The sequence below is a fragment of the Engystomops pustulosus genome, chromosome 1 (assembly GCF_040894005.1).
Source record: "Engystomops pustulosus chromosome 1, aEngPut4.maternal, whole genome shotgun sequence".
Lineage (NCBI taxonomy): Eukaryota > Metazoa > Chordata > Amphibia > Anura > Leptodactylidae > Engystomops > Engystomops pustulosus.
In genome coordinates, this window is record NC_092411.1 from 237,973,517 (window position 1) to 237,986,568 (window position 13,052).

At 41.0% G+C, this 13,052-nt stretch overlaps 1 protein-coding gene across 9 annotated transcripts in view; it reads left to right on the top strand.

Moving 5' to 3' along the window:
* Positions 1 to 13,052, top strand: part of ANAPC10 (anaphase promoting complex subunit 10) — a 77,342-nt gene that overhangs the window by 209 nt on the left and 64,081 nt on the right. For 3 of the 9 annotated variants that reach the window (XM_072121971.1, XM_072121893.1, XM_072121922.1), the window contains exons 2-5: positions 1,454 to 1,526; positions 2,153 to 2,277; positions 3,889 to 3,979; positions 9,076 to 9,196. In XM_072121971.1, the coding sequence (XP_071978072.1) occupies positions 2,163 to 2,277; positions 3,889 to 3,979; positions 9,076 to 9,196 (327 nt within the window). In that variant the 5' untranslated portion in view covers positions 1,454 to 1,526; positions 2,153 to 2,162. Of the gene's footprint in view, positions 1 to 12; positions 76 to 1,453; positions 1,527 to 2,152; positions 2,278 to 3,888; positions 3,980 to 9,075; positions 9,197 to 13,052 lie in introns of those variants that run through there. The other 6 variants (XM_072121903.1, XM_072121952.1, XM_072121962.1 and 3 more) reach the window with 5 other exon arrangements.

Here is a 13,052-nt window from a genome sequence, read left to right on the forward strand (position 1 = left end):
ATCCAGCAGGTGTGCCAGTCACCGGTGCCCTCAGCATAGGCATTTACTGTGTGCCCGGTGTATGTGATCCAGCAGGTGTGCCAGTCACAGGTGCCCTCAGCATAGGCATTTACTGTGTGTCCGGTGTATATGATCCAGCAGGTGTGCCAGTCACCGGTGCCCTGAGCATAGCCATTTACTGTGTGTCCGGTGTATATGATCCAGCAGGTGTGCCAGTCACCGGTGCCCTCAGCATAGGCATTTACTGTGTGTCCGGTGTATATGATCCAGCAGGTGTGCCAGTCACCGGTGCCCTCAGCATAGGCATTCATTGTATGATGTGTCTGGCGGAGCAGCTATATCCCCTCTCACCAGAGATGGACATTATATCATGCTATTATTTCTTAGATTTTTACTTTCTGGATCATTCAGTTGCCTGGATGTCCATGGCCCTTGTAATGACAGTAACGTGGGGTGGAGCTTATCAGTCAGTTGGACCCCCACTTCTGCTTAAAGGGGTTGTCCAGCCTCATCTAGTTTTCCCCTTATCCGCAGAATGTTGGATAACTGGCTGATCGGTGGTGGGACCCCCACGGATAGTAAGAACGTGGTCAGTTGTACCTCCAAATGAATAGACCAACAGCCAACATATGCACCTTCTTCTCTATTCATTTATATGGTGTTGAAGGAGATAGCCAGGTACAGTACACAGCTACTTGCTTCAGTGCAATAGACTGACCTGCTTCTCTATTCATTTATATGGTGTTGAAGGAGATAGCCAGGTACAGTATACAGCTACTTGCTTCAGTGCAATAGACTGACCTGCTTCTCTATTCATTTGGGGAACAACTAACTCCCTTTCCGATAACCTGAGGGTTTTCCTCCAACCATCAGCAAGTTATCCAGTATCCTGTGTATAGAGGATAACATGTTGTGCCTGGACAACCCCTTTAAGTAAGCTTTGGTTTCTTAGGATGCTACCTACATGCCTACTGTGAAAGCTCTTCCCATTTTAAACCCCCTTTATATTTCTGAGAGTGCAGTTTGTTTCTCATTTCGCACTTATGATCGGAATGAAGTCACAGTAATGCCCCCTGTCTTCTGTCACCTGGTGATATCCTGCCCCTCAACCAGTCATTGTACATTGTTTCAGAACTGTATTCTCAGAATATTGATAAGTTGCATGTGGGATCAGGTATATTTTGGTTGGTGTAATACAGGCATAGTTAGTCCAGAGAAAGGCTTCTGGGCAAGTCATAGTCACTTTTCCTGTCATGTTGGCTGAGCCTTTAGTCCTATCCAAAAGCTGTGTGAAAATAGCGTTTCCATTATTCAAAGTAAAGTGCAGACTTTATTCTGTTTCTTTCTTTGGGGGACAATAAATCATGGATAATTTTCTAGTTACCCATCTGAAAGTAATATTTTAAAGCTGGTAACATATGGTCACACACTCACTTTGTCTTTTGTTTTCAAGTTCTCCACAGGTTGTCTACACTGACCGCAGCTAAGACTTCAGAACATCTCTACAAGGAACAGTAGCTGGGTTTGTGAATTTATCATTTATAACTTCTAACTTATTTTCTGAAATCGCTGCTCTTTTCAGGCTTAGTAGTCCAGTGGCTGGTCTTTGACAGTTATTTCTGTAAGCACAGTCATAAGAAGGCTGTTAGTTGCCAAACCGGAGATACCTGCAGTTAAAGAAATATTTGGAAAGCTCCAGATAAAGATCTAGAACCTGCCTATTTCTTTATCTGCCTCTTCAGCTCACAGAACAATGAGCCTTATGTGGTCTTAGATGTATCTTTAAAATGACACCAAAAGCATATTTCTAGGTACTAAAAAGTTTAAGATAGAGACTTCTGAAGTGACAATCCCCTGCAGCCTCTAAACTTGACTCCTACTGATCTGTGGAAACAAACCAAGGTGCTAGTCAGATCCCACGGACAGACCACAATGCGGCGGACATGTGATGCAAGGAGTCCTAGTGTCGGCGCTGCATGTTTCTGTATGATGCAAGGACTCCCATCCACTGCACTGTGCTCGGTTCATGGGATCAGACTAACATACAGGTCCATTTCCTGCTGTACATAAGCATGTTCGTGTGCCGCTGGCCTAAATTTTATGATGACTTTGTGATCAGGGGTCAAAGTGCAATTTCCTTACTTCTCTCCAGATAGTTGGAAATGACGACGCCCAATAAAACTCCACCTGGTGCCGACCCCAACCAGCTGAAAAGAACTGGAACCGTACGAGAAATTGGCTCACAAGCAGTTTGGTCTTTGTCTTCTTGTAAACCAGGTACAGTTTTAATAACTGATGTCATTTAACAAAAAAATTTTATTAAAAAAACTGTAATTTTGTTATATTTATTTACAGTTTTTCATTGTACTTTCCAACATTAGTTTTAACAGAATAGAAAACCTGCATTTTCAGATTATGCTATTTTTGAATGGTGCAATAGATTAGTACTTGACATTGGGTAGAGTTGGGCTCTGTAAACTGTATATACAGCTGCCTTGAAGGTGTACGGCCTGGATGATGGCGGCTTCTAGGGACGGTTTTAATGATTGGAAACGTAATATAAAAATTCTTAGTGTAACAAGTACAAGCCCAGGTACAGACATGTAGACCTCACAACCTATTTACATAAGGTGATGATATGTATGAGCAATGGCTAACAGTATAGCTGATGTTCTAACAATGGTTCCTATGGTTAATGTTTGTTGGGCCAAATTTACACTTTATTTCCGATTTATATACATATGATAATATATAAGGTTGGGAAAAGACGCATAAAGTCCCATCTTTAAGAATTAAACAAAAGTTTTCTCCCCGTAACTAAACTTTTGTTGTTTTGACTTAATAATAATATATACCGCTGTGCACTGTCACTAGATTTTGAACCCTCTGGCTAACAATGCATGCTGATAAAGAGTTACAAGTCTATATCGCCTAAAATTAGCTGCCAGTGGGGTATTGTACCTTAGTTACAGCCATTTTCTGATATGCAAATTGGCTTTACTGACTAGTCTGTGGTATCTCTGAATCATCTCTCTTCCAGGCTGGCAGTGAGCGACACCCCATTATTCTGACGGAGAGCTCTGTGTCTCTTCAAATCACTCCTCTGCCTACTTGTACTTGGGGACCATCTGCTAATATTCAACTACAGACGTATAAAGCTATATGTGCAGATGGGAAATATTGTGTCTTTTTACACAGTGCCTTCTAGCAAACTGTACACCATGTATGTGATTACATGAAATCACAGCAGCCTCCATGGAGGATGGAGATGAGTAGAAGTCTATGGAGGCTGCTGTGACTTCATGTGGTCAGATACATGCATAGGGTACAGTTTGCTGTTATTAAGAGGCTAAAGGATCCGAGATGATGTCACTCTGGTCACATGACATGAGCTGTGACCAGTAAGGAGGCGCAAGGCAATGCGGACTGTGGTAATCTTCCTATATTTGTTATCTACGGCCTCCTTCCTTCTAGAATTATGCTAATAGACCTGAAGGGCTCTGTGGGGTGTTACCCTGAAGATCTCCTGCACAGTGTAACAGACTGTGAACTTGCAGAACCGAGGAGTTTTGATAACTCCCCCACAAAGCCCTTTGGACTGATTTGCATAATTATAAATGATAGATTTTCTTTAATCAGATGTTCCTGTTTAATTATTTTTGCAATTTTGATCTCAATGTACTATAAAATCGGAGCATTTGGCTTTTTAATAAAAACATTAAAACATTCCTCTTATATGTTTAATACTTGTAGTACATTTACATATTTTATGTTAAAATCTTGAAAAATCCCCTTTCTCTTACTTCCTCTTAACCCATTTAGATTTTTTTGGTGATTTTATTGCCATTTTAACTTCCTTATCCATGAATCCTTGTATTTGCTTCTTAGGCTTTGGAGTTGATCAGTTAAGAGATGATAATCTTGAAACTTACTGGCAGTCTGATGGATCTCAGCCTCACCTAGTAAACATCCAGTTTCGGTATGTATTATCTATAGTTCATTTCTCTTGTAATACCCGCACGTCAATGTTTGATATATCTGCTCCATTATCCATTCATCAGTTTACAACGTTATTGGGTTGTTATTTTGCTGTTTTGGGACTGATGCACTGAGAGTTGCATGATTTAGCCAAAGGGTCATTTCACCCATAACCATGGCCCAGGTTGTTACAAACTAGTCCTAAAGGGGTTGTCTGAGAGTGAAAAGATGGCCAGGGAGGGGCTGAACAAAAAATGTGTGCTTGCCTCGTCAGGCGCTCCCGGTGTCCTGCACCGCAGTTCCATAGTGTACAGGGGCAGGGAAGCTTTGCTCGGACTACTTCCATGCTAATTTGCATATTAGAAAAAAGCTAATTTTAGGTGATATAAGGAGGACTTGTAACCTTTATCAGCAGGCATTGTTAGTCAGGGTGGCGAAAATCTTGTCACAGGTCCTCTTTAAGTCACGCCCAATTAAAATGTCTGTATTGTGACACTGCCCGGGTGTCTTATGGAAATGGGAGGAGTGAGCTTCCCACCTTCACCCGCCCGAAACGTTCTGATCCGTTTCAGCACACAGTCGCTCTACAATACAGTTAAACAAAATTTGTTAAAGGGAACCTACCACCATGATTCTACCTATAAAGGTAGAACGGGTGGTAGGTGCATGTATGGGATGTGAGGATAGTCCTTTTTAGAGCTAATCCTCACATCCCAGCTATCTTTTTGAAATCTTTATTGCTCTTATATGTAAATTTTGTAAAGTCGCTACTGGGGTGTGGAGTAGGCTGACATGAGGCTACACGACGTGGCTACTCCACGCCCCAGTAGCCTCTTTGCTCCTCCTACCCTGAGATCTTCGCCCATTAGCTCCTCGAATCTGCGTGACCTCGTCCAATAAGCTGGAGTTCTGCACTACAATACCCACTATACAAACTAAGAAACTATATAAGTTACCGATATAACACATAGGACAAGACAAAACACACATATCAGGAAAGTTAAGACCTGGGGGGGAAGGGGGTTACCAAAAGTGCAGTGTATATGGCTTTACTGGAGTATATTGACAAGCTGGGGAGGCCCCATCACTCTTGCATACCATTAAGCGCATAATAGGAATGCCACGGTTCCCACACCTTCTGGAAGGCGTAAACCGTATTATTAAGGCAAGCAGTTTGTTTCTTTTTAATGAGTTTGTTTCTTTCAAACGGGCGAATAATTCTAACTCCGTAGGGGGAGCACTCTGCTTCCATGCCCTTGCTATTAAACATTTGGAAGCTGTACAAAGACTTAAGAAAATTTTAGACAGATGTTTTCTCAAGTTAAATGGGGGAATGTTGAGAAGGTATTGCATAGGATCTAACATAATAGTGCTACCAAACAACTTCCCAGTTTGGGCTTCCACCTTCTGCCAAAAAGGAACTACAAGAGGGCAAGTCCAGAAGATATTATATTACGTGCTTACTACAGCTTGACACCTCCAGCAGGTAGCTGGGATCATATGATGTAACCTGTGCAATATTTTTGACTGGAGCTACAGTTATTAGATATACCAATTCCGACTTGCATACAAATTCAACTCAATAACAAACATAAAGAAGCCATCCTCTACGTAACCTACGGGAAATACCTGTACAGTAAAATTAGAATGCTGTATTACTCCCTGAAAAAAAGCAGCAAGATGATTGCAAGAAGATCTGACAGCCCATGATCTCCGATGTTGACTATTATTACCTAATAGCACTAACACATCTCACAAACCACTAACGCATTATAAAACAATATTCATTTTATTTTAACACTTAAAATACACTAGAAACTCATAACAGGAAAGAATACCTAAAACAGCTTTTTAGTTTCTTCCTGCTGAAAACGTGATCTGAAAAAATCCCTATACGACTTCTATATGAAGTATCACAAGGCTACCACCTACAGTGCTACTGCAGTAGGAACTTGGTGTAAGTTACTGTGCAAGCTCTGTGCAGCGCTGCGTAATCTGTGTGCGCTATATAAATAAAGGAATTATTTTTATTAATTATTTATACATACAGTCGATCACAAAAGTGAGTGCACCCTTTATATCTTGTTATCTCTTTTCATGGGAAAAACAATGGAGATACAACACTTTGATACAGTGTATATCGAGCATCTTCGTTGAAGAATAGTAGTCAGTGTACATCATTTTTTAACAGTGGGATTTGGTGTTCCTTAAAAAAAACTTAATACACAACCATTAATGTCTACACCACTAAGTGATAATGGCCAAACTGTGTCCAAAGTTTTGATATTTTGTTTGGCCGCTGTTATTTCCACCATAACCTTGGGCTTCACAGGTGACATCCCCTGGAATCCTCTTCCAGTCCACGATAACAACACCACTTTGCTGGCTGATGTTAGAGACTTTGTGCCCCTCCACTGAAGATACCTCATAGATGTTCGATAGGCTTTAGGTCAGGAGACAATCTAGGCAGTCCAGTACCTGTACCCTTGGTTTTTTTAACTACATCTCTATTGATATGACTGAGCATGTGCACTCATCTACTTCTTTGATCGACCATGGTGAGGCCTGTGCTGAGTGGATCTTCCCTTGGTAAACCATTTTATGGTCTTGGCCACCATGCTGGAGCTCAGTTCCAGGGTTTGGCAATCATCTTTTAGCTTAAGCCATCTTTATGTTGAGCCACACTTCCATTTTTATCTGTTCATTGCCATGATGTGCCATGTTGTACTTCTAGTGAGCAGTATGAGAGCATGTGACCAGATGTAACACACTTGCTCCCCATTCACACCTGAGAGTTTGTAACCATAATGAGTTGCATGACACCAGACTGGGAAAATATCTTTCAGATGCACTCACTATTGTTTTCAGCAGTGTAGACATTATTGGCTGTGAATTATATTGACGACAAACCAAATTTACACTGTTATACAAGCCGTACACTAACCTCTTCCACGGTATCAAAGGGTCATATCTCCAGGCAGTAGTGGATTATAATATAGGCCCATGGCCATATTTTATACTGAGAAGGGCCTTCACCCATGAAATCCTCGTACATCTACTCCTGCTTTCAATACACATGTACACCTCCAAAGGTCCTAAAACTGCAGATTTAAAGCAGGCAGAAGGGATACATTCCCCAAGAATGTGATTCTAGTACCAAATGTATGAATATAATTCCAGACTTGTAGGGGCTATAATATTCATACGTCCATGTGAGATTCTATATGTAGAAACATATACTGATACAGGTGGTCCCCGACACCCGACTTACAGACGACCCCTAGTTAAAGACGGACCTCTCTGCCCCCTGTGACGTCTGGTGAAACACTCTGGATGCTTTACTTTAGTCCCAGGCAGCAGTGACCAGCTGTAAGGTGTCTGTAATGAAGCTTTATTGTTCCCATGACAGCACAAAATTTTGATATGCAGTTGTCACTGGGACAAAAAATAACTTTGTCTGGAGCTACAATGATAGAATATTCCGGTTCCGACTTGCATACAAATTCGCCATAAAGAAGTATTCCCATGAAGACAAGATTCTTAAATATACTCAGGATAACAAAATAACACTTTCTCTAATTCACTGTTATTAACAGAAATATAGCATTTCACAGATATAATTTCAACCTGTCTCTATCAGTCCTGGTTTACACAGTATTGGTTGCCCCGACCGTGTATCTTCTGAGTTTATGGTCGGCAGCCATCTTGTTCTACTGTCTGACACTGAGCTGAGCTCCTCCCTGCCTCCAGCCCCTGCCCTTGCATTCCACAATGAGCTCACACAGACACTTCCTGCCTGCACATGAGGACAGTAAAGCTTCAGGCTGATAAGATCTTTATCCAGGGGAGAGGAAGGGAGGCGGCAGAGCAGAGCTGACAGTATGTAATGGCTGTTATGGCAGAGGGGAGAATGTCATGTGTAATATGTATCTCATCTCTCTTTCTATGTGTCAGATACTAGTACACTGTTCAGAAGCTAAATTAAATTGTATATGGATCCTGATAATCTAACCACATTGTCAGCACACAGAACTAGAGGACTCTTGATGTGTCTGTTTAGAGAGCATCCAACAAAACAGTTTTATTGCTGTTTTAGCTTTTATTGCTGAGTAAAAATGAGTTAAAAATTCTTCATTGTGTATCACTGGGGGATTGAAATTTGAGAATTTCCTTTCATGGGCAAACCCCTTTAATTGCCTGTATATAATTTTTTTGTTTTTTTACTTTTTTTTATTAAATTTATCTAAATTCTGAAATTCTCCATGTCATGCTGCGAGTTATGTACAGAAGTCATTCAGCAATATTACTCCCTAAATAAGGAAATGCAGACTGTTTCTGAGGACCACCATGTAAAATTATACACACAGATCCTGACTCCTTAAGTGCAGTGGTACATGGCTTTTCTGACCCTAAATTGTGTATTTCCAGCATAAAAATATGGTTATATGATTACCTATAATTAAAGCCCCCAGTCTAAAGATAGGCTCGTCCGTTTCGTAATTCTAATTGAGAATTGACCCAATGAGCCGACTCTGAGCCTGAAATGAGGATTTTATTTCCATGGTCTCCTAATGACACTTCCTAGATGTGCAGCAGCTTATTGTTTATTTCTACAGGTATGTTCCAAGACTTTACAGATTATTTACAGCCAGTGGTGTAACTAGGAGAGTCAGGGCCCCCTAGCGGGCTACTGCATGGGGCCCCCCTTCCCACTTAAAAATATACATATTAGTATACTCACGCATATAAATACTCATTTGCATATGCACATACATACAGTACCATATGCAACATACTCACATACAGTATATACAGACACCATGTACACATCACAGATACTGCATATATACATCACGGTATATGTTATATACATGTTATGGTGGACATGTGCAGTACAATATAGATATAATGGTGCACATGCTCCATTCTTTATTGTGTCAGGTCGGATGACGAGGCCCCCTGACACTGTGGGCCCCATAGCGGCTGCTACCACTGCAGTTACGCCCTTGTTTACAGCCTAAGATTGCACAGTGCCCACGCTCCTACCACATTTTGTTGAGCCTTCATTCTGGATGCTTTATTTTTCTGGCTTTGCAGAAGAAAGACTACTGTGAAGGCTTTATGTATTTATGCTGATTACAAGTCAGATGAGAGCTACACGCCAAGCAAAATCTCGGTCAGAGTGGGAAACAACTTCCACAACCTTCAAGAGATTCGGGTAGGTTGATTTTTATTTTGCTTACAAAATGGTAATTTAGTTGTGGGTAGGGAGTTTGTATCTGAGGAAGGGAGGGTGGGATAGGGATCTGTGTTTCTGTAAAAATGTTAAAACAATCAATGAAAAAGATATGATAAAAAAACAAAAAAAACAGAATTGTAATTTTATATTTGGCAGTGTAAGTTATGGGCTGTTAAATCTCTCAACTTTAACCATTTCCAAGTTGACAGCATGCGGCTTTGAGGCAGAGTCCTGATTGTGTAACTACTTCCTGTGTATTTTGGTTTCCAACAGGGAAGCCGAAATCTTTACTTCCTGTGACATCACATGTCCTTCTGGCCCCTAATTCATTACTGTCTGCTTACCCCCTCCATCATAACCACTTCCATGTCAATGATTGATGGGGTTCTTCAAATGTCCTTGACACGCTCCATCACAGATGGTCCTGCTGCCCGGGGGTCACATGACTTGAGGCTCCGAGCATACTTTAAAAGGGTTGGCCGACTATTTCCAAAACTTTGCTGGTGGGCTGGGGAGGGCTGATAAAAACAATAATCCTTTATTGTCCCCCTCGACGCTCCAGGTCTGTGCCGTGGTCTGTCAGAGCTGAACTCTTTTAACAGGGAACATATAATATGTAAAAGTTCACATATCATAAAGTTTTGTACAAGTGGCCAACCTCTTTAAATCTGAATTAACTGTGTTACAGAGAACTTGATAAATCCCATCCACAAAATAAAGCAAACAGTCTCATCATGGTCACCGGATCCATGTGCTGTCCGCTCTAAGCGGAAGTGTGAGTAAGGCCTTGGGCAGTGACTTCATGATGCATTAGCACTGATTTGAATCAAGGAGCAAGAAGTAAAGATGGGTGGGGAACCTGGGCAACAACCGAAATGAATCCGGAAAATTCTCCCATCCTTTTCCTTGTCACATTGCTGGACCAGGCTGTTTGTGTCACTTCTATGGACCGAGAAACACATCTATGATCCGTTTGCCATACATTGTACTACTTTCTTCCAAAACCTTTTTTTTTTTTTTTATTGGTATTTTAATTTTAGCATCTTTTTTTTTCCTTCTCTCTTCAGCTTGCCTCCACTCTGTTTTTAATATCCTTACTCCGTACAAATGTGGATCATAATGCTCGTCTCTATGTGCTTTGTAGGAAGGTGCTAAGTGCAAATATCAAGTGTAATAGTATTTTTATTGCTCCGCTAAGATGACCTCCAACATGGAGAAAGTTAACATGTCCACAGCTATCTAAACATTGTTTTGCTAGCAGTCAGCCCGCACTTTGAAGAAACACATTAACCTCTCCTATACGGACCTGTAAGAAGTACTTTTATGTTGATATAGAGGGGACATCTTCCCTGTAAAACAAATACAAACCTGGCACACTATGAGCTCTAGAGATGGCCGAAAAGTTTCCATTTTGATGCGGCACAAGTAGTAGCATGAATTTACTCATGTCTCACCGGGCTCAGCCGAAATAGATTTTCAGTGATATTTCTAGCCCACAAGGGATTTGGTTTATATGCATTTTCCTTTTAAGATGTAGACTCTTCCTGAGTAGGCAAAATATAAAAATAAATGTTAATATGGAAGCTGGGTACACACAGCTGTGTGCCTGTCTGTGTGAGCGATGTCTGGCCGGGGACTATTTGTAGTTATAGAGTCTGTCTGTATGTTTAGGTTACTGATAATAACTTTTTCGCCATTACTCTCTTTCCTGAAGAGCCTGGAATCATTGCACAATTATAGGAGCAGCGTGCCAGGCACAATGTGCTACAGGGTGCTCCAAAAAAGCAGCTAAATATTTAGTTTCGGTGCCAGACCGGGTCTCGATACATTAATCATATGTCTATATAAACAGATAAATGCTTGGCATCCAGTACCACAGGCAGCCTGGAGTTTCTATGAAGTTGGTCAAATGTAGTATGTCTGTCCTGGAGGATGTCTGGATTCTGGGAAACTTTGGAAAGAAAGTTTTAAGCTTCTGTTAGGACCATGAGATCCCCTCAAAAAGCACAGTATAAAGAATGCACGTGGATTCAGGGACCCATAAATAGGGAATATTTTTTATGTGCCCAAGTTTATTGTGTGTGTATATGTATAATATGTGTCTGTAAATCATTAGAGAGCCATAACGTAGTCAGAACAAAAAGATTGAGGGTTCTGCTCTCCAGAGCTCAACGTCTATGAAGAAGTAGTTTACTTTTTGTTCTTTGTAAATTGGTGCTACAGCCCGATGGCATTTATGGTTGCACGATGCATCAAAACCCAATACTGCTTTTGTATAGACTCCTAGGAGAAGATTTATCACTGTTGTTACTGGGCTTTTTTGGCGTATAAAAGTCGCAAAAAAGTTGCAGTGAGTTTTTTTCGTGACTTTTCATTGCTAAAAAGTCGCACAGGGCTCAGTTTCTGCGTAAATGTAGAACTATTGTTGATGCACTGCCGTGCAAAGCCCCATTCATGTCTTTCTCCTTTTTATTAAAAAAAAAAAAAAAAAAAAAAAAGTCGCTAAAAAGTCAGTCACTCCAGCCCCTTGCTGGTGTCAGTGCTGTGACTATTTATGCATTTTGTACCTTTTTTGCAACTTTTTGAAAGAAAAATTCCAGGCACAAGAAGCCACTTTAATGAATCTGTCGGGCAGCAAAGCTCCAAAGACAGATATCTAACTGTCCCAAAGAGCCACCTTATCATAAATCTCCCCCAAGGTCCTTAAATTATTTCATGTTATTCAATTAAATAATTTTTTGCCTTGATGTGGTTTTGAACTCACAACCTCCACACTCTACCGGATACCGGACAGTGGGGGTTACCGTATTTATCATTAGGCGGTTTCTTGGGTTCTTTGTCTGTCCTTTTGGAGCTTCACTGCCCGTCAGGTTTATTAAAGTAGCTTTGGCTATTTTTCTTTTAAAAAGTGGCAAAATGCATAAAAAGTCGCAGCACATACACCAGCTAGTGGCTGGGGTGACTATGCACCTTTTTTACAAATTTTTGAAAATAGGTGCAAGTCTTGAATCGGGCTTTGCACGGTGTTGTACTAGCAGTAGTTCTCTGTATACGCCACTATAGTGAAGTGATAGGAATAGTCCTGTGCGACTTTTCAGCAATGAAACCCTCCATGCTACTTTTTTGCGACTTTTACACGCCAAAAGAACCCAGCAAAACCAATGATGAATATCTCGCAAAATGCCTCTATCCACTAGACCAGTGGTGGCGAACCTATGGCACGGGTGCCAGAGGTGGCACTCACAGCCATTTCTGTGGGCACTCAGACCATCGCTCCAGGACAGAGTTCACCAAATAGGACCAAATCCTCCTGCACTCCCAGGCAACTTAAGAGATGCTGCTGAGTCTGAATTTGCCCTGCTTCTTTCAACTGTATTGGTGGCTTCAGGGGGGTCGATACGATTAAAAGATGAGTGGCAATAAGTTACTGCTTAAAATTCCATGTTGGCACTTTATGGTAAATACGTGGATTTTGGTTGTAGTTTGGGCACTCGATCTCTAGAAGGTTCGCCATCACTGCACTAGACTATGGGCTTACTGGTTCGCAATGGGAGAATGTTATCAATAGAGCTTCCATAGAGTTACCCTGTTGTAGGAGATGGATCTTTTCAGAGATCTCTCTAAATGTCACTACTGTTTTTTTAACATATAATTTATACAGTTAAGTTTGAATTAATAAAAATATATAAGAAATGATATTTTACACTAACATTACCAGGTTAACCTTCACCTTGATTGTTACTGATCCCATGCGCTTCATAGTAATGTAAACGTGCTGTGTAACTGCACCCTAAATATTGAATTCAGATTATCCCTTTTTATTTTCTTGAAAGTG